Source organism: Numida meleagris, chromosome Z (assembly GCF_002078875.1).
Source record: "Numida meleagris isolate 19003 breed g44 Domestic line chromosome Z, NumMel1.0, whole genome shotgun sequence".
NCBI classification, from domain to species: domain Eukaryota; kingdom Metazoa; phylum Chordata; class Aves; order Galliformes; family Numididae; genus Numida; species Numida meleagris.
Genome location: NC_034438.1, coordinates 43,336,866 through 43,359,095, shown reverse-complemented (window position 1 = coordinate 43,359,095; position 22,230 = coordinate 43,336,866). Strand labels below are relative to the sequence as shown.

At 39.4% G+C, this 22,230-nt stretch overlaps 2 protein-coding genes across 2 annotated transcripts in view; both read right to left on the bottom strand.

The window, feature by feature from the left end:
• The window catches only part of SECISBP2 (SECIS binding protein 2), a 29,807-nt gene extending 11,025 nt beyond the window's left edge, over positions 1–18,782 (bottom strand). The window contains exons 1-11 of the mRNA XM_021381517.1: positions 18,471–18,782; positions 16,929–17,074; positions 14,768–14,960; positions 13,151–13,280; positions 12,486–12,709; positions 11,304–11,391; positions 8,992–9,116; positions 8,276–8,425; positions 5,319–5,420; positions 1,751–1,870; positions 478–610 (exon numbers count right to left, since the gene is read on the bottom strand). Coding sequence (XP_021237192.1) covers positions 478–610; positions 1,751–1,870; positions 5,319–5,420; positions 8,276–8,425; positions 8,992–9,116; positions 11,304–11,391; positions 12,486–12,709; positions 13,151–13,280; positions 14,768–14,960; positions 16,929–17,074; positions 18,471–18,782 — 1,723 coding nt within the window. The remainder of the gene's footprint in view (positions 1–477; positions 611–1,750; positions 1,871–5,318; positions 5,421–8,275; positions 8,426–8,991; positions 9,117–11,303; positions 11,392–12,485; positions 12,710–13,150; positions 13,281–14,767; positions 14,961–16,928; positions 17,075–18,470) is intronic.
• Positions 18,995–21,899, bottom strand: CKS2 (CDC28 protein kinase regulatory subunit 2). Its single transcript, XM_021381390.1, has 3 exons — positions 21,752–21,899; positions 20,553–20,680; positions 18,995–19,300 (listed from the first exon to the last, which is right to left on the bottom strand). The coding sequence occupies exons 1-3, from the start codon at positions 21,808–21,810 to the stop codon at positions 19,248–19,250; spliced, it is 240 nt and encodes a 79-aa protein (XP_021237065.1). The 5' UTR covers positions 21,811–21,899; the 3' UTR covers positions 18,995–19,247.

Below are 22,230 nucleotides of genomic sequence, written 5' to 3'. Positions count from 1 at the left end.
ATACAACCTCTGTGTTTGCAAAGGAGTATTTTTTTGCTTAAGTTACAGCTCTAGACCTTTTAGCATCACTGGAATTTAAGATAGCATTTGTTATCACGTAGCACTTTCTTGTGAGTTAAAATCACAACAGCAACACACTTACCTAAGACAATGCAAAAACCTTCACAAACATCAGTATTTTCCTCAAAGATCAATTTTAATAACGTTAATAATTATACAAGGTATTCTTTCACAACTCATTGTCCAAAAGATTTTTCTTTCTCCAAGTCTTCATCCAAACAATTCAGATTTTCTTGTATTTTTAAAACAAACAAAGACTCACAGAAAGCACAATGTGACTTTCTCTGGCATGTTGTGAACTGTGCTCCTGCTTCACAGATAATTGCATATCAGAATCAGGTGGCATTTAGAAGTTTGAATACTTAGGTGCAACTCAAGATAAAAGACAAAGGAAGTAAATTTAATCATAACCAATACCTGAAAACACCACAGGTTTAGAAGTTTGTTTTGACTTCTCTGTTTGCTGTTTCTGCTCCAAGACTGCCAACATGCCACCCAAATCCAACTGCACAGGAATTTGACTCTTCTTACCACTGCTCTTGGGTGTTTCCTGAACAAATACAATACAGATTAGGAATGCTTTTCATTTCAGAATGCAGAAACTGCTTAATAACATATTCTTACCACCTTCATTCAGAATAGTTCTCATTTTTACCTTGATTTTATCAAATTATTTTGACTTTTAGACACACATTACCTTTAATGTGAATCAAAAACATTTCAAATAATGTATTTTTACCTTTTAATAGCTACTAGAATAAAGCATATAAAATTGAGTCTTTATTAAAGCAGGTGCCTCATGTCAGTATCCTACTTTGTTCAAACTGCCACCTATCTTTGAAAAAGAAAAAAGGCTTACCAAAATTTAAAGTTTTGATAAAAGTGCTGTGTACTCCATGAATCTTAAAGGGCATGTGATTGCAATATACATATATCATTATCTTCAATGCCTTTTTAAAAAGAGGTCACCAACTTTTCCTTTAAGCAACATTTCCTCAAAAGCAGTAGTCCATCTGTCTGCTTTGAAGAGAAGTTGAAAGTGGTGTCCCATATTTGACACTGCATGTAATGACTCAAAATATAAGAAGATTACAAATGAGTAGTTCAGTAAAGACTACGAAAGAATAAACTAACTCCAGAACATGTTAAGGAAATAACTCACTGATACTATACATATTCTGGAAGATTAATTATATCTCTTGTAATACAGCTGAAGACTACAATCTCTTCTTTCTGAGACCACAACTTTACCTGCATCAGAGCTACACCAGAACCTACTCACTGACCTCACTGTTGTGTTTTTCTCCTTGCCCCAAGCTAAGCAGATCTCCATGTCTTAATCTGACTGAACCACTTCTGCTAGAGGTTCTCAACTTCTTAAGACAATCAGTGAGAGTCAGATTTATGTCATGACCAAGTAAAACGGGAAAGAAAAATACCTGACAGCAAAACTTACATGCACTAGTGAAAAGCTAGCTTTTCTCCCCAAAAACTGCAACACGAATAGTGAGTTAGCAATAATTACTACTGAATGTTTTGAACCAAGAGGATCTTGTCATTTACCTCAAAGTATGAAGGACAAAGTATAAATACAATTACAGATAAGCCTGGAATTAGTCTTATATTTAAATAACCAAGTTTCTTTTATTGTTTTGAATTTTCAGTTTATTTTCAAGTATTATTAATTTACCTGCCTTTTCTTCTTTTCTAACATAAAAGATGAAGCTTGCTTCCCTGATAACACATCCACCTTGAGAGCTCTATCAATTGCGGAAGAACAACTGTTGCAAGACTCTTTGGGGAGATGGATCTTTGAAATTTATAGACAAGAAGTGATAATGAAGGAAGAGAAAATAAAAAGGCATTCAAAAAGGAGTAAAGTAAAAATGATACAAAATTTAAATAATATATGCTAGTCATCCTATAAGTGAGGTTTAAAGCTATGACCTACACCTTAAGTAGCAGGCAGTGAAATTCTTCTAAAAGTGCAATCATTTATCTGCTACTTCATACTACTTCATCCTAGTATCATACTTCATACTATTGTACTACTTCAATAGACTTGTTATTTCCTTATTTTCAGATTTGGAATTATAAAAAGCAAGGCATTTCTCTTTTCAAAAACTTGTTATGGAGGAATATAAGTGACTTTATGATAATATCTTTACAATCTGTGTATGTTTTGAGAGGCAATATCCCACTGAAGCTTACAAAAGCTCAAAGGCTTCTTTCATTTAAGCTGCAGGTCTGAGAAGCGTTTCCTTCACAGCAAATGTGGTTTGAGCAATCATCTTGTCCTCTGCTGTTTACCCCTGTTCCTCAGTGAAGTCTACTGCCTCAAACAAACTAAACAAGTGTGTTTTCTTTTTTTAATACTATTAGTATGCACAGTGTGTTTTGTGATTTTCGGTTATTGGTATTCCACATCATAACATCATGTAGTGGATGTACCTAGCTCTCAGAAGAGAAGGACTACTACAGTCCCCACGGTACTTTTCTCCTCTGTTACCATTTTCCAGCCGGAGGGAAAAGATAAAAGCTCGCAGTATAAAAGCTTGCAGATCACGAGACCTCATCCCTTTTTCCGCCATCACTCGTCTTGGCAGCACCTCGCTCTCCAGCCGTCTTATCGTCAGTAGTAGAGTAAGGCCTACCTTGATCTTGGGACATTCTCTCTCTCTGTATTGGATTTATCAGCTTAAATTGTAATTATATTGTATTATAGTGTGTTGTTTTACATTCCGATATTTTATTTAGTAAATTAGTTTGTTTCTCCTCAGATTGTTGCCGCTGTTCTTTGCTCTCAGGGCCATCTCCTTACCCTTTTCCCCTTTTCCCTTTTCCCAGGGCGTGGACCCGTGAATCCCCCGTCCCCTTCGTCACGGAACTGGGCCAGTAAACCGTTGACACAGTGAAACAAAACCAAGGACAAAAACTTCTAGCAGCAAAACTAGTTTTAAAGAAACAGAAACCTGAAATCTCACCTTCACTATTTATTATAAGAGCATCCCTGTAACTTATGTTTCAGATTCATTCTCAGGTTGAATGAATTTCAAAATGAATCCTTAATTCATTTCATTCATTAAAAAAATTTGGTCTGGACTTTAAATCAAAGCCAGACTCGGGTACTTAACCTTTAGACAGTTTGACAACAAAGATACCCTTGAAATTTAATTGTATGCCCAAACAGAAAAGCTAGAGAACGAGAGCCTTACTGTAATCTCGCTGTTCTTTTATAAATGCAGAAATAAACCATAACATTACCTGTAGGACAATAAACTGTATTAACAGAATTTACCTCACCTAACTTCAACTTGTGTACACTACAGCATGAACATCTATATCCCAATTAACAGTCAAGAATTCAGGTAGCTCCTGGAAATTATGTTAAGGCACATGTAAGATAAGGAGGTACGTCATGGTTTTATGATTTTTGTTATCAGTTATTCCACATCATAACATCATGTAGTGTACTGGGAGTTAGAGTTAATGCTCTAGTTCTGTGGACTGTCTATATTGCTGGGTACCTGGTTCTCAGAAGAGAAGAACAACTACATCTCCAGAAGACTTTCACTATTCTGCTTCTGTTTTCTGCTTAGAGGCAAAGGTAAAACTGCTCACAAGCCACGAGACTGTCCCTTTTTCTTTTTACTACTCATCTCTGCAGTGCGTGCTCCCCAGCTGTCCTGCCTTCAGCATTAGAGTAAGGCCTTCAGTTTGCTATACTATCTCACTCATTTATTTGGTTTATTAGCTTCAATCACAATTAACTTGTATTTCTGCTATTATAATTAGTAAATTAACTTTCCTCCTCAGATCACTGCCACTATTTGTTGTTTTTTTTTTCATCTTTCCCTCTTTGTTCTCTTCCCCCCAACTCCCCTTTTCAGGCCAGTGGGCCTGTGGGCCTGCTGTCCCCTTGTCATAGACACAGACAGATCTTGAGCTAACTCCCTAACAAGGTGATTACTCAGAAAGATCATTACTGACCAATCTGGTGGCCTTCTATGATTGAGTGACGGCATCAGTGGACAAAGGAAAAGCAAGTGACATCATCTACTTGGGCAACTGCATGGCCTTTGATATGGTCCCACACAACATTCTTATCTTTAAACTGGAGATAGTTGGATTTGAAGAACAGACTATTCAGTGAGTAAGGAATTGGTTGGATGGTCTCCAGCCAGAGGGTTGTGATCAACAGCTATATGTACAGGCAGAGGCCAGTCATGAGTGGTGTCCCCCAGGGGCCTGTCTTGGGACCTGTGCTATTCAACATCTTTATCAGTGACATAGAAAGTGGGATTGAGTGCACCCTCAGCAAGTTTGCTGACAACACCAAGCTGAGTCGTACAGTTGATATAATAGATGGCATCCAGAGGGACCTGCACAAGCTTGAGAAGTGGGCCCTCGTGAACCTAACGAGATCAATCCCAGATATCAGTACAGGTTGGGAGAACTCCTTGAGAGAAGCTCCGTGGAGAAGGACCTAGGGTTCTTGGTGGAGGAAGAGTTTGACGCAAGCCAGCAGTGTGCAGTTTCACCCAGGAAGGCCAACTGTATCCTGGGCTGCACCAAAAGAGGGATGGCCAGCAGGGAGAGGGAGGTGATTGTCTCCCTCTGCTCTGCTCTCCTGAGGTCCCACCCAAAGTACTGCATCCAGATCTGGGATCCCAGCATAAGAAAGATGTGGAGCTCTTGGAGTGGGCCCAGAGGAGGCTACAGAGTTGACCAGGGAGCTGGAGCATCTCTACTGTGAAGACAGGCTGAGGGAGCTAGGTATGTTCAGACTGGAGAAGGCTCTGGAAAGACCTCACTGTGGCCTTCCAGTACTTAAAGGAAACTTGCAATCGGGAGAGAGACCCAACTTTTTACAAGGGTGTATAGTGATAAAACATGGGGAACAGTATTAAACTGAAAGAGAGGAGATTTAGATTAGGTGTTAGGAGTAAATACTTTACTCTGAGGGTGATGAAATGCTGGAGCAGGCTGCCCAGAGAAGCTATGGATACCTGGAGGTGTTCCAGGCCAGGTTGGTGGCATCCTGGGCAGCCTGATCTAGTGGGTGGCAACTCTGCCCCTGACAGAGGCCTTGGAACTAGATGGTCTTAAAGATCCCTTAAAACCCAAGCCATTACATGATTCTATGACAGCAGCTCACAGACCAAAGAGTCTGAACACTGGTTCAGACTACAAGACTACAAGTAGTCTTTTCTTGCTTATTTTCTTAACATTCAGGTTACATGCATAAGATCACTTACTTCAGCCTGCTTTCTTACAGCAAGAGTACATGATGTTTTCGGAGATCCTAATCTGTTTCTCCTACCAGAAGCAGCTGCCAGATCAGGAAACTCTTCAGCATCCTAAATAAATAAGACACAGGATGTTGCATCTGTAAGAACTACTATGTTCACATTACTGAGTTTTCCAACATTCAAATGATTTTCTTCCTGGTTATCACTCATCACAGTCTGCTCTTGTACAAAATTCAGAAGCTGAGTGCAGGACCGCCAGCTATAATCAACACTATAGTAGTTAAGTCATCTATACAGGAGTAGCTAATTCAAGGCTGAAAGAAAGAACCTGGAAAGAAAGGTTTCCAACAACAGCTTGTTACTGGTATCAGCTGATACAAATAATTAGAGGTAAATGGCTCCTAAAGGAGTGTTTCTCAGATCATTTCACAGCCTTGCAAACAACTCTCCTCTTCTTCCAGTACAGTCTCCAGCTGTGCCATTCTGCCTTAAATACGTTAGTGGTGAAGCACAAAAGGACAGGCAAAAGGGTAATAACTCTTAACTACTAGTATTGAAATAAACAGATATATCAGTCAAGGGGTTGAATAGCTTTAGATAAAAGTATGTTTTATTAGTCGAGAATACATTATCCAGATTCTGGATTAACTAAGACACTGACAGGCTGGAGCTCTCTTTGTGCTGACCACCTTAAGTCCAGGAGAGCTCACTAATTCAATCAGAATGACTCTGATCCACCAACCTGGTTTTCATTCAGTTGATTCTCCTCCCACTTTCTGAGAGGCCTTTTTAGGTGTCCAGTAGTTACAATACTACTGAGCATACCACCAGTTCTTCTGAAGCCTGGAAGACTTCATTTAAACAGCCCAAACTAGCATGCCTAAAAACAGGCATGCTCAGTCTGAGCAGCCACTTCTAATTAAACAAACTATTTTTGAAAGAAGCTTGTAAGCAGGTCAAAAGAAAACTGTAGGAGAGGAAGAAAGTTTCACAAATGCATTCTTCCACCTAACGTGTCTCTTCAATCATAGGTAGTACCTTTGAATTTAAATAGCCCTCAGTAGAACAGATAATCATTTCAGTTTGTCCAAATCACTTCTTGAACTCACATAAACTTCTGGCATTTGCAAAATCCTGTAGTAAAGGGAATAGTTAAATTCTAGCACTCAGTGTCCCTTAATACCTCCTTTTATTTATTCTTAACTCGGCACCTCCAGGAACCAGAGGACATGAAATGAAATAATGAGAACAAGCACAAAATTTCCCTTTTATCCTCTTGTCTTTTCCAATTCCCTCTAAGGCATCTATTTAACAGAGAAGTCCTACTTTATTCAGTTTTGCCTCTCATGGGAACTGTTTCATACCTTTGATCATTTTTAGAGCCTTCCTCTATCTTTTTTAGCTAAAATATGTGTATTTTTTTAAGGAGAGGTGGCACACAGTAAAATAGAATCCACACTATATTTAGAGCAGATCTGCTCTGGATTTGTGTACTGTCATAATGTTTTCAATTATATGTCCTATTTTTCTAATGATTCCTAACGCTGTTTGCATGTTGGACCAGTGATACAGTGCAGGCCCGCTTGTCAGTAAGAGCTTCCCATTTCTTCCCTCAGCAAAAATACCTAGTTCAGAGCCAATCTTTGTGTACAGGATTTCTTTTCTCCAAATGCATTACTTTTCACTCATTAGCAGCTTCTTTAAATTAATGACTTCTATAAATCTAGTAAGCAATCCCATACACTGTTCCAGTGAGCAGCTGCAAGTACAGAGCCCTAATTCTTAAATTCTCAGAGTCCATAGATGTTCTATCTTTGACCTTTCATGCTCTTCTGTTTCAAGAGCGTCATAAGTATCTCGCACATTTTTCACACTGATGAGCATTTCCAGCAAACCAGGAGGCTCTGAAAGCTGTTCCCAGCTGCCCCTCCAAGATGCTGCATCCAAATAATGGATTTCAGTGTAATGCTGTTCTGTGATTCTATGTTATTTTTTTCCATTTATGTCTTCAATAAGACATGACTTTTCTACCAGTTTCTATGATTCTTGCTGTTCTTTCTCTTTAGATAGTAAGTCACTCACAGACCTGATATCTTGCAGGACAGAACCTGTAAATCTTGATTCTACCCACAGTTCAATAGTGAAGAGGTCTGTTAATAAAGCCATATCTCTTGCCCTTTCAGGACAATGAATTACACAATGAAAAGAACAGGTAACCACAGTCCAAGTTAAAATGTACACAACAGAAGCCATCCAGGAATGGCTTCTTGATGCTGTCGTTTCACAGACTGAACATTATGTACACTAAATCAAACATATAAATCAACACATGTTCATACTGTTGTACAATATTGGCATTACAGTGAAGCATTGATAAATCACAGGTAATACAACCATTCTTTAAGGTGGGAGAGCGTAAAGCTTTTGTGAAACTGATTAACAAAAGCAGCAAAACACTAACATGTATATTACAATTACGTGAAATGAAAAAAAAGATGAATTAATAATCAGGAATATAAACTGTGACATCTACGTTTCATAAGAATTGTTTCCAGATTTGAGACAGGTAGAGGCATATTACCAGTACTACGTTCTTTAAAACTTTGGCATGCTATGATATCCAGTATACTCCCCATTCTTTTTGCACTTTGCTTTACACAGCAGTTACTGCAGAGTATTTTTCAGTTGGGAAATCTGCCTTTTTTTGGTACCTGTTAATACCCAGACTCAACAGTCTCTCCTGCACAAATTCATACTCATTCAACCCTTGATAAATTAAAAGGCACAACTGTTCCCCTACCTCTAACTTCAAACATGAATATCAAATGGGCCTGACCCAATTTCCTCTACTAATGACATCTGATATTAAATTCGCAGAAAGCTGATTAACTTCTGGTCTTTCAATGCATACTCATAACTCTAGAAACAACAAAACCACCACAACAAAAACCTCACCACTTTACCTGAATCCTTGGTGGTTCCTGTACTGTAGCAGATTCATTCTGAGGTTTCTCTACTTTAGTAGGAGTCTTATTTTTCTTTTTCTTTTTTTTCTTCTTCTTTTCTGACCCTTCTTCAGGCTCAGTTTCACTGCCATCATATTTTATTTCTTCCTGTTGACAAAAATCATGAGGCATGACCATTAGAAATTGATTTTATTATCACCTACCAATAAAAATGCAAGTGACAACACTTACACATGCATCCAGCAGGCATCAGTCTAGGCTAGGACATTAAGATACAAGCAAAATTCAAGATCTCTTAGAAATTCAGAGGTACTGCAAGAACTCTTCATGTGAACCATACTGCACAATTGTCAGAACATAATATGAGATTTCACTAGGCAATATCCACCCAGGAAGGACAAGATTTCCATGCTTTCTGCCTCATTTAGAAGTTGAAAATTTCAACAAAGTCCAGCCTAAATGAAGTGTATTCAAATCAGCTATATTGGAAGTTTGTGTTGCTGGAGTTGCATTGACTTTTTGATACCTTGCTATTCTTTTTTTTTTACCACAACAGAAGAAATATTATAATAATGACAAAGTAACTTTATATTACTTATTCAAAGTTACATTAGAAGTAGTACAGAGTCTAAGAAAAAGTAGCAATGTCTCACATGAAGAAACAGCACTGAACAGTAACAGAAATTAGTTTCAAGTGCACAGTTCTCAAGTACCTTTGCTTGACTATCCTGCTTCTCACATGCTGCTGATGATACACTTTTCTTTGGGGGCTGTGAAAGTACCATGGCCCAAGAAACATGTGGCTGAGAAGAGCCATCTGTAGATGTTTCAGGAAATACTGTTGTGGAAAAACAAGTGATATCCAAAGATGTCAAAAAATATTCCTCAGGTATTCAGAATACATAGGATCAACAGAGAATTTATCAAGGACGAACAAATACAGAGTAGAGAGATTTTTTCTTCTGAAGAAAAGCTGAATTAAGTTGCTTGGTTACACATTTTATTCTACTCCACATACTGTCCAGTGCTATATGCACACATTTAATACGTACATTATAATTTGAAATTATACTGTCACACAACCTACATAACTCTATGCTCATTTTCTAACCTATTTTTCTTTGAAATTATGAACTCCTACTGCATTTATATATTAAATTCCTTTACTATTTATCCCACTGTAACTTACATAGCTTTTACATACAAGGTCTTATCAATATCTTCTACTTTCTAAAAACTTTCCAGCTTGTAGATACATAAACACAAGCTAAAAAATTTCCTTATATGCCTCAATGTACAGCAGTTTCATCCACCACCACTTGGTGGTATCACTTGGTGGTTCTGGAAGAATTACTCATTCAATTCCGTAAATATTCCTAACACACCTAACACACAGCAAATACACAGTTTAAAAAAAATCAAAAAAAAAAAGAAAAACTTCCAATGAGAGATCAAAGGAAATAGTTTATTGGGTTTATGTGGCAAGGTTTTGGTAGTAGGGGGGCTGTACAGATAGTCTCTGTGAGAATAAATCAGGGACTGCCCCACAGCTAGCTCCAGTTATGGTAATATATTTAAGAAAGGGTAAACAAAAACACTGTGCAGCAGCTGTGAGAGACTGGGTGAGAAAAATGTGAGAGAAACAGACCCACAGACACCAAGGTCAGTGAAAAAGGAGAGGTGGAGGTGCTCCAGGTGCTGGAGTAAAGATTCCCCTGCAGCCTGTGGTGAAATTCCTCTGATGCCTATGGAGGACCCCACAATACAGGGGATGGCAATGCCCTGAAGGAAGCTGCAGTCTGTGGGGAGCCCACGCTGCAGCATACTACTGGCAGGAGCTGCAGCTCACGTGGGACAAACCATATCAGTCTGTCCATGAAGGAATCTACACTATGGAGAGGATCCATGCTTGAGCAGTTACTGAAGAACTGCAGCCTGTGGCAAGGACTCACACTGGTGCAATTCTTGAAGGACCATATTCCTTGGGACTCCATGCTGGACCAGTAAAAAGTGTGAGGAACAAGGAAGATGTGGCAGAGCGAAATTGATATGGATAGACCACAGCTCCCATTCCCCATCCTGCTGGGCTGCTCAGAGTGGGGAGAAGGTAGAAGACACGGGAGAGAGGTTGAGCCTGTGAAGTTGAGGTTGAGGAAGGTGCTTTTAGTTTTGTCTCTGTTTCTCACCATACTACTTTATTTTTAATTAGCAGTAAATAAATCTTCTCTGAAGTGAGTCTGTTTTGCCCATGATGGTAAAGAAATAACATATGCCACAGACTAGAAATGTATATACTGGACTCTATACTGACAGCTATTTAATGATGGTAAGCAGTAAGTAATCTCCCTGTCTTTATCTTGATTCACAAGTATTTTCATCTTATTTTTTCCCTCTGTCCTCTTAAGGAAGGTAAGGGCTGCTTGGTGGACAACCAAGGTTAACCCATCAAAAGCAGCTATTTTATTCATGGGGATACAAACTGAAGACACCATCTCAGGGGAAAACATTATCAGATAACAGTTACTGAATAACTATCTTCGCAAAATTCTTAAACAACTTTGAAAGAATAAAGAAGTACATACTAGACTCTAGACTGACAGCTATTTTTTAAAAAAAATTGCTCATCAAGACTGATCAAATACTTGCTCAGATTTATTGTTGAAAAATTTTAAAAACACCTCAACAGATTTCCAATAATCAATATGTATTATTTCCTCTCCTAATAAACAGCACAGGAGGCATCCACAGAAACATTAGTCCTTCAGCGTCAATGAGACAAAAGAGAAAGAGGACAATCACAGTTTTGATCTACTAACAAAACCTATATGCAAGAATAAGCTGTAAGTGGTCATATAATTTGGAAGAAACTGATACAACCTTACTTCTCTTACTTTGTAATGAGTTTGCTGCTTAATTTCAAGTATACTTCTGAGTACAACAGCTCCTGGCAATATTTTATTTTTCTGAATTCATGAGATGCAAGCAGTTCAAATATGAGGAAACAATTTATCTTGGCAGTACTTACCTCTACCATCAAATGAAGAGGGAATTGAGCTTGCTACTGTTTCTTTTGAAGTTTTTGATGAAGCTTTGCTTTCTGCAGAAACATCTTCCTGTAAAATAGAGAGGGTCAGGTATCATAAGAGTATGAATAAAAGCACTTGCCTAAATAAACATTAAAAAAAAAATTAACAAAATCCTCAATCCACGTGGACAAAGGTATAGTGAATTTTGTAGCCCACCTTTTTTTGTTGTTACTATTCTTAGTGGAAACATCATTTAGACCCTATTGTATTTTGAAGGATAAGAAGATGCCTCTCTGCTGTTGTCCGAGCAAGATGCGTACTTACATTTTACAAAAGCATCCAAACAATGACTCTAAGAATGAACAAGAAAAAGTTTTAACGTTCCAAGAACGTTCTAACGTTCTAACGTTAAAACGTTAGAAACCATGTCCATTCAACAAATTCAAGCTAGCAATGAAAAAAAGTAACAGCAAAATGCATTTCTGCCACCTCAAGCAGTTATTCACTTAAAAGTACCAGGAGTCTTATGCTATTTGTATCCTTTGAAATGATTTACCTTTAACCACTGTTGAAAACTTTGATTCAGCATATGTGACAAAGACCTGTCGGTACCTGCAGTTTGGTACTGCATTTACTAACAACTGCAAAAGTAGGAATAGGAACATGTGCAAGAATAATAAAGTTAAGCAATGCTTATATGTTAACAATATTTTTCCTCCTCCTAGAATTCAGTTTCTAATTTTTCCTCTTTTACCATGAAGTAACAACTATATATATACATGTTTTAACTTATTTAAAACTTTTTTCTAAATGGCTGCATGCTTGTTATCTAAAGGTAAGGGAGAAAACAAGCTGTTAAGAAACCTCAGGGAACATATGCGCTCTGTATAAACAAGCCAGAAGTTTAGATTGTAGCAGTACCAAACTAAACTGTAACAGGGCTCAGCTTTCCCATATCTGCTAGTCGTACAGAAAAGGAAGAAATAGTGAGAAAAAGAAGGGACAGCAAGCACTGATGCCTCCATCTACAAGAAGAAGCATAAAACCTGTAGCTACAAAACTTCCTGCTTGCAAGCTACTTAATCAGGTATTAACACATTGAATGCAAAAATAGTTTCTTGAGCTTTGGAAAGAAAAAATAGTATTTTTTATGAGTTCTGCAACATGAAAACATAGCTAACCTCTGTGTTCAACAAAGGAGACATCTGTGGTTGACTAAGGCACATAATGTTACTTTCCACTGAACATGCTGGTCCATTTTTATGATGCATATTCAATATCTCACTGCTTCCCAACCTCTGTAACTTGTGGAAATCCAAAATATCAGTTTCAAATGCAGGCACAGGAAAAGACTCTATTTTTGGAGTTTGAGTTGACTTCTTGCTTGCAGTTTTATTGAACCTGTCTGAATAAAGCAAGTAAAGTCTAAAAAATAAAACTTGCTTGCGATCATTTCTGTGTATGTCTTATAGCACACCAGTGACACAGCCACAGCAACAGTCACAAGAATTATTGCTATAAATACCTCACATGAAAGAAGAAAACAAAACAAAAAAACCCACAAAACATCTAGTGATTATAACCAATGTGTATAGACAACACCAAATTGACAACTAACAGTAAATTCAGATACTTCCTTAGGATATTTTTCTTTCAATTTACATGAGCTCATGCAACCACCAAATGACTTACTGCTACCATCCATTGTAAAAAAGTCACACAGTAAAAAATATCCTGTTTCTTAACTATTCTAGATGTAGAAACGCAATCACAAACTGGAGGTTATAGCACAGACAACTGTTTTATGGCTACTCTAGGTATTTCAAACCCAACAACCCGTTTGTACCTGGCTTCACGGAATCTCTGCTGCCTGCAGAAGTCTGGCATGCAGTCCTTTTCACAATTCTGCCGGAAGAGTCCTCTCCATCTTTCTTTTTCTTGTCTGCTTTTTTCTCATCCTCTTTTGCCTTCCTCTGCTGCAAGTATTTGTCGCATATTTAGTTCATTTTACTTTAATTTCTTAAAATCTTCAAGCATTCCATGCACTCCAGTTAACTAACTACATATGTGGAGTTTGAAGACACATCATAAATACTATACCACAACCACAAATAACCAACAAAAAAGAATAGTCAGTTAGAGGTTTGTTACTGTGTTTTACCTGCCTTGTTAACTGTGCTACCTGTGCCAAATATTATATACACTCAAGAGGGATTATTCCACATTTCCATGCAACTATACTTTTAAGATCTCATTAAAATTAATCTCAGCATTATCAGTAGCTTATAATCAGTTGGTCTTAAATTGTCCAGCTCTTATTTTCTACAACTGAGTTTCTTCTAGAAAAGGGCTAAAATCCTAAAAGCATTTCAAGTTTTTGACTAAACCACATGTTACGGCCCAAACAAGACAAGACTGTTGTAATAACAGCCCAAACATTTGCAGCAAATAAAATGTAATTAGAAAACTTGTATCTACATGTTCCCAGTAAAGCAAACATTCATCTACATTATACAAAAGTCCTGAAGCCTTGTGATTCTTGCAAGGAACATTCTTTGGCAGACTTGGGCTCAGGAATCAGGGGGGCAGGCAAGGAACAGGCACCTAAGCAAATTATGCTGCATCAAACTAGATGCATGGCTTAACTCCATTCAGAGGACTTGGAATTAAATTCGAAGTACATCCAGCACCAATACTATCTTCTGGAGTGGGAGGATACTGCCTGGTCTTGAAAGCTGTATTGTTAACACCCCAGGATATCTGACCAAACTATTGCAAAGCCACTAAGTTCTGTTTCTCTCTTAAAGATCACAAAAGGTAAATTACAAGTGCCAAAAAGACGGTCAAACGGTACCCAGCTCAGCCCTGGTTTACTTAGACCAGAAAACTGCCTCCCCGCACAAAAATCACTGAAGATTTTTTGCTGACCATCAGTTTCACTTTTAACTCAGAGTACTTCTACAGTGAGCCTTTATTCCCTCTCCACTCCAGTATGTTCCTGCTCTAATTAGGATTGTTTTCCACAGCAGGTATTAGAAATGCTTGAACAATAAATGTGGTCTGATCACTTACTGGCCATGTCACTGATTACAGACATCAATTCTCCACAATTTATGCTTGTGGAGGCTGCTAGTGTGCTCAAATAAAGCACCAAACTCCAACAGTGGATGAAGGAAAGCACAGTTCACAAATGTAATGTGTTTTTTTTTTCCCCAGGTGCTACTTTATGAGGAAGAACAATACATTCCTCTCATGTTCCAAAAATGCTGCTTGGAAAACTGTACTGATTGTAGAATGCGATAAACTTTTTTGAAATCTGAAATTGGGCTCATTAATACTATCATCCTCTTTAAGCACCACTCATTATTACTACACAGAGTGATTAGTCACTTAAAAAATGAACAAAACATTTAGACAATTTTAAATTAAGAACTGAATTTTTTTAAAAAGTGTGTTCGCTCACCTTTGAAAGATTCTTACTTTCTTGTCTGATTGGACACTTTTGTTCAGCAGATTCACTGACTATTCCAGAATCATTACAGTATGTTGACCCATTAGAACGATACTGTGAGCCAGCTACTCGATTTGTATTTGAAACAACATCAGGTGAGCAAGAGCTGCTGGAGTATTCGTGTAATGCAGGATCTCCCACAATGCTATGTGATGGATATTAAGAAAGAGATGAGAGGTCATCCCCAGGCAAATCTGCAGCATATACTCATTGCCTAGATAAATATACCATTCCTTGGCTGAAGAATTTGTTTAACAAGAAAGCTATATTTCAAAAGAAAAGTATTTCATGTTATTTCCACCACCTATTTACTCACTGTCATATGTTCTTTAAAAAAATAATGTATTTTGTTTTGGATAAAACATGCAGTTTGTAGCAAATACTTAAAAATACAGATGTTACATGCTTCAAGATGCAAACCTAGTCTGTATAGCCCTCACTTCTGTCTAAGGTTACTAGCTTTCTTTGCACTTACTTTTGGTTGGCTTTTTCTTGTGAAACAAACCAAAAGCACGGTATAACTACGTGACATGCATTATGCACTTGACTGAAAAAAACACAAACAGCGAAACCCATCTTAAGACACAACAACAAAGTAGGAGTATAGCATCTTATGGGGTTATAAGACATGTGTGAAATACAACATAAAACTGTTAGACAGCCAGTAAATGGACTGCAGTTTACTGTAACAGCTGATGAAAGCACAACATGTTTCCTGTGGCACGTGTCCGTGGCATGCCTTTTTCCTTCAATTGTGTACTTCAAAGTTCCCTTCCAATTTCATTCTATACTTTCTACAGAAACTGTACACTGAGATCCAGATTTGAGGGAGACCTAGCAGACAGCTCAGCACCACACAACCATTCATTCACTTCCTCACAATGGGATGGGGGAAAGAACTGTAGGAAGAAAAAGTAAAACTTGTGGGTTGACATAAAGATACATTAATAGGAAAGAAAACTGAGGGAAAAAGAAAGATGCATCTAAAGTTATTCAGCACAAAGTGGCCAACATCAGGTATGTAATGAAAAAGTGAATCTCAGGTATGTAATGAAAAAGTGAATCTCAGGTATGTAATGAAAAAGTGAAAAACACTCCCCCCAGAATAAGATGCTTTTGCAATTCTGATAGATTGTAGTCAAAACAGCTCTTACAATCGGTTTACAAAAATAGAGTAATCTGAGTCACAATGAGAACAGTCCCAACAAGGCAAAACGTTCATGAGAATACTCCCTCTGTCCTTGATCTTCTTAATGCTAAAAAATACCATAAATGAGACAATCCTCATCTCATTGCTACATTGTTACATGTTACACATAAAAATGGGTTGAAAATACTCAGAATCCCTGTAAATAAAATGGCTGACACACTAAGAAATCCTAGAATGATTTTGTTCTCTAAGGCTCTACCTGAACTTTGTAAGGTCATAACAGTAACTTTGCAGTAATTCCAAAGTTGATTCAATGTTCAGAGTTGCATGAACGTGAGAAGCAACCGGAGAGCTAAATAACATCACAAAATTATTACAGTACTCAATTATTTCCTATCCCAGTATGTGGGCTTTCTTCTAGGCTGCTCTGGGATTAACAATACAATTATAAATCAACTATGAATGCCTGTTTTTCAGGCCTTGTTAGAAAAATACTTTTAGAAGCCTCTAACATTCTTACTAAGACTTACTTTCCTGGGATGCGGAGGTTGTGAAGAGGAGATTGCGGAGTAACCTCATACATTATTTACAGTAGGAAAAACACTCTTGGAGGATTGCCTTCTTCTTTTTACTTGATTCTGTCTGTCTCAGCTTTGTCATAACACTTTCACACAAGAACAAGATTCAGCTCTTTCCAAAGCACAAAACAGCCAGAGCAATCATTACAGACCAACAAGCTGTCTTTAATAGCCCACTGCAATACAAGGCTTTGGAAACAAGAGGTGAGGTATCAGATATATGCCCAAAGAACAGAAATGCACAAATCTAATTCTTGAGGACAAGGGACAAGAATGTATTTAGTCAGAATATTAACATATCAGAGCTTTGACTTTCTGAGAATAGTCAATATCCAAAACTGGAAGGTTAAGATCCCCCAAGAAAATATTCAGAAAATATACATACTTATCCAAAGATGGTTCCTGAACAAATGTGTAGCCTGTAGTTAAGTACCTAGGAAAGACACATGCTGCTGAGGGTTCTGACCAGGCCACAGTTACCGCTGCATATTTTGGAACAAATGGTTTGACCTCTGCTGACAATTCGATGCCCTGAGAAACAAAACGTTTTTTTTGGCTACATGCATTTTGAGATTAATATTCTAAGTGAAAAATATACTCACCCCTGTGAGCACAAATTTCATAGAAAAGTTTGCTCTCTTCCAGCCGAACATGAAAAACAAAGCTCACCAAGAAGAAAGAAGTAAAACCAAGAAGCCCTAAGTAAAACGTGGCTTCTCTGGAAAACCATTTCCTTTAATATCAACATCTAATACGTAATACTTATAAAGGTCGCTTACAGAGAGCACAAAGGACTACTTAACAGAAGATGCAGTAAGCACTAGTACACAAACTCTTAGTTTAGATTCAAATGTGATCTAAAACTCACAATGTGTGACTAACACTGCCGTAACATCTGACTCTAGAAGTACATATTAATAATAATGGCTTTGTGTACACGTGTATTTTAAACTAGTCTGCGTGGAAATAATGCACAATTAGAAAGTGTTCTCATTTTTTATACAATGCAAATCCACTAAGATAGATTTTCTATTTGTTCTGAAGTACCATTAATTTAAACTGGATATATATATTTGTAGCAGCGCTAAGATAAAGGTCAATGTACTCATTGCTATTACAGAGTCACACTGCTTTTACTGGCTGCAGTAAATGCAACAGGTCATTGTTCCAGCCACTTTTGTATTTCTGGGTCAAACAGCACACTGTATGAAAACCGAGGTCCTTTTTACTTGCCAAAGCCAATTTCAGTAACTAAATAACACGGGAATTTTGAAAATACTTGAACGGCAGATTCAGTATTTAGGCATATAAAATGGGCTCTCTGCTCCCTCTGGTGGCCTGCACTGACTTCATCACAAACATGCAAGGAACTCTGACAGAATAAAGGAGAACAGAAGGATCTGTGAACTCCTCCTCTGCTGAACCTACCGGCAGCGCCAACTACACGCTGAGCGGCCACTTCAACAGCGGGAAACGAAGTGTGAATTCTACACGTTTAAGCGTGTAACGCATAGGAATGTAACTATACAGAACGTGAGCATGGAAGGAAACTGGGATCGGTTATTTGGGAACGGGGTTGGTTGCCAGACGGCAGCGCACCGCGGGCACTAAGCACGGCTGCAGGCGGGGGTTCGCCCCGTCCCCCCCGAGTATCTCCCGGAGGGGATACAGCCCCAGAGCAGCAGTGCCTCGCCAGGTCCCCGAGACGCACCGCCTGAGCGTCCGGCCCGGTCCCTCCGGGGACTGCCCCCACGCAGCGCCAAGCACAGAGCGGCGGGCGACCTGCCGGCCGCGCCTCAGCTCCCTCCAACCTCTGGGCCCTCGTGCGAGCCCCGCAAGCGGGTGGACGCGGGGCCAGGGACCGGCGCGACCACTCTACCGCATTACACAACAGGCTGGGGACACGCGGGGCTGGCGCCGCCCTTACCTCACTGCCTCGGCCCGAGCGCCTCTCCGCGAACATGGCGAGGACGCTCCCTCCCACCGCTCCGCCCGCCTCTCCGCCGCTGGCCGAACGGCGCGCCGTGATGACGTATGACCAATGCCGCGCGGCGGGGCGGTATTGCAGCGGGGTGGACGTGGTCGAACGGGCGGAAGCGGTTCCACCTGAACATGAGAAAATATTACCCTGTGGGTGAGTGAGAACGGGAACAAGCTCCTCAGAGAGGTTGTGGAGTCTCTTTCTGTGGAAATATTCAATGTCTAGACTCTTTAACGTGTAATGTGCTGTAGGGAACATGCCTTAGCAGGGGTTGCAACTAGATGATTTGCTTTGTCTGGTGAATTAGCACTCTATAGAGATTTAGATTTCATAGAACACTAGAAGTAGAATTTATTTCTTTATGCCTAATGATGAACAGGTAAGGCACTGCTTTTGAGCATGCAATACTTCAGCAGAAAAGCTGAGTGCAAAAGTTACTACATGCAGGATAAAAAAAATGACTCAAAGCATACAGTAGTAAACTTTATTAAAGAGAATTCATTTCAGACTAAGAGACATTGAAGTAAACTTCTACTTCTCTTTGAAAGAATAACAGCCTATTAGGAATTGCATTTGACTGAGCTTTGTTGCTGTGAATAATACAGCTCATGCACAGGTACAGTTGTATGTTTGGTACATAAAGTATTCACTGAATACTACCAACATATATACATGCATATACATAAAGTTCCAGAAGATTTAGGAGAATATTTCTAGACTGGTTCATTGCTGATCATCTTTTGGAAGAGGTCTTCTAAAGAGAAGAATGTGTGGCTCTGTGGGAATAAAATTGAACAAAGTGTCAGTCTGTCCTCTAAGCCTTGATGAGGCATTTCATCAATTTAATAAGGACTGGACAATATCTAAAGCATGCTATTAAATAAGAAACAGATAAATCAAGTCCACGGGTGTTCTCAAGTGTAGTATTTACAGACCAATTCTACAGTAACCCTAGAGGTTGCAAATGTGCTTTAAAAATATATACCAAAGCTTGACAGTGTCATAGACTTGTAGAGGAACTACTGCAAATATGGAATTAGCACTATCTCTCTGCATTAGATTATTTGAAGAGCTTATTTACTGAGTATAGGAGTGTAACAGTATAAGAAACTGCTGATGCTGTCCTTTTTAGGTATATACTGTCAAAAAAAATCAACAAGAGCCACTTCAGTTAATGTAGCTAGCTTCTATTAGTATTGATCTGACTTAACTGCAAACCCTCCAAAAAATCCCATTCAAAAGTAACAAGGGGATCCAGGTAAGGGAAGCCTGAGAAGGTTAGACTTGTTTCTTTGCCTGTTTTACTGGAAACTTGGAATTTCATGGGGCTGGCTTCGATTCGTCTGTCACATTGAAAAGCCTGATTAACAAGTACCAGGTATGACTCTCCTAGTACGTGGTTACTGGAGAGGTTAAAAGTCTTTGTCATCTGTTGATTGACAGGCTGCATTTAGTAGACAGCTACTAGACCTTGTATCATAGATTTTTCAAAACATTAATGCAGACATGGTCTACAGGAGCATCTGCTGGGTTTTTGTACTAAGTAGGTTTGCCAGGTACATGACATAGAAATATGGTGCTATATAAAGTTTTCCTCAGTCACTGATATTCTAACATCATACAGGAGCTCACAAAAAAAAAACCTATTGCAGAGGCAGAGGTACAAACAAGTTTGAACTAGATGCTCTTTAAGGGTCCCTTCTAAACTACTAAACAACTCTGTGATGTGTCAGTATACTGAGAATACATATACCTAGAACAAAACTAGTATTTTCCGTGATCAGTTTCAAGATCCAGAGGTGAAATTTACACAAAAAGCCTCCTGTGTTGCTTATGTTGCTACCCAACTGAAATAGAAAGGAGCTGACAAAAAAAAATCTAAAACAATCAAAACATTCAGAAGCAAATTCAACAGCAGTAGCAACTATTCATACTTAGTTGAGTACCAGGCTCAAGTGGTATTTTAGATTTTTTTTTAAAACATATTTTAGACTCCTTTCTTCATCAGTCCTATTCATCTGTACTTACCGGGCTCATGGATCATATAATGAACCCATCCGAGACTTTGCTGAACACCAAGGCTTCTCCATTCCTCTTCAGACAGAAGATGAGTTTTTGGCATTCGTTTTAAGAGTTCTCTTGGTAGCATCACATGCCTGTAGATTAGTAATTAACACATTACATATGCTGATCCCTAGATACCTTGCACAGGTCTCTACTAAAAGACATTATGCGAGTCCATTTATGAATTCTCTAGAGAAAATCCTAAGGTGCTTAGGGATATCATTGATTACGGAGCATCAATTCCAAAAATTCAATTTTAAATGTAGATCTTCAGTGCAGCTGCATATTGAGAATCAGCCAACATCCTAGAAGATATTAACTCCTCTGCATGCTCTAATCATGCTACTTGTACTTAAGGACATATTACTAGCAATTGTTCATCATATAAGCAATTTTAAAAAAATAGTGACCCCACACTTTTCTAAAAGGTTGAGAAAGTCACTCCTGTTTGTATTTTATAGCAAATATGATATTTTCTACAGAGATTACAGCGCTAGATTTTAAGGACAAAACACTAGCACTACTTAAGAGCCTGAGATAAGAAACCTAAGACCCTCTTTCCACATTCACAAGTTCCTTTATCATAAAAGCAAAGTGTTCTGTCTTGTTTCTGTGGCCAAGTAACTATTAAGAGTCAGCTGCTAATAGGTACTTGGGCTCCATGAAGCAAAAACACCTGTTTGCAGTAGCGGTTTCCAGAAAACCATAACCAGTACTGTTAAATTGACTGCAGAACCGACTAGTGCTATTGCAGACCTTTGAAAATCAGCAGGTAGAACACTGTCTTAAGGACTTTACAGAGTGCATTTATCAGCACTATACTTAGACACGGACTTGAGAAATGTCGCCACTAAGGACGCTGAGCTGGCAGACAGCAGCGAGAGCCTTCCCCGACTGCGCGGCTCAGAACGCGCGCTGTGCGCTGCCCAAGTCCGGTCTGGGAAAGAGACCGGTCAAGAGCAGCGCTCCCCGGCTGGGCCACAAGGAAACCCAGGGTGAGAGGGCAAGGCGCTACCGCCCAGCCTTCAGCCGATCTACCTCCACGGAGGCCACGGGCAGAGCTTTATCCTTGAAGATAACTCGAGCGCCGGGCGACAGCCTTGGAGCAGCCAGCATGACTCCCTCCCGCTTCCCTCAGCCCAAGCTCCGCAGTTGTCTCATACCGGTACTCGTATTGCTCGTCAAAGTACTTATCGGAGTAGTAGATGTCCTTGTGAGCCATGGCGAGAAGCGGCAAGACCCTAGGCACAACACGATCCACTCTCGATGACTAACTGCCAAGGTCGAGCGCGCTCCGTTTGAATCTATCGACTCTGTTTCCTATTGGCCTGCTGGCACAGCCAATGACGTCCCGCGGAGACTCTGTCTGTCCCACCCTCTCGCCGACCCACCAATCCTTGGAAGGTGCAGAGTCAAGTGCGGACAGCTGGGAGAGGGGAAAGGCGGGATCGGGTCGCCAAGTGAACAGGCGCAGCGCAGTGATTGATCGGCATGGTGATTGGCCGGTTCTAGTAGGTTCTGGAGCTGGTGGGATAGGGTGGTGAGGCCAGAGGTGGTCGTTGGTTGCCGGTCCCATGCCAGTCTCGTGGACTGCTAGCCCGGCAGCTTCCGAGCCGGTGGGGTCAGCCCTCTTATGACAGGC

Excerpts from the sequence above, each read along its gene's own strand:
- CKS2 (XM_021381390.1), bottom strand. The coding sequence starts at position 21,810 with ATGGCTCACAAGGACATCTACTACTCCGATAAGTACTTTGACGAGCAA. Across the intron at positions 20,681-21,751 it reads GACGAGCAATACGAGTACCG|GCATGTGATGCTACCAAGAG; the intron begins GTATGAGACAAC and ends ACTAATCTACAG. Across the intron at positions 19,301-20,552 it reads TTATATGATCCATGAGCCCG|AGCCACACATTCTTCTCTTT; the intron begins GTAAGTACAGAT and ends TTATTCCCACAG.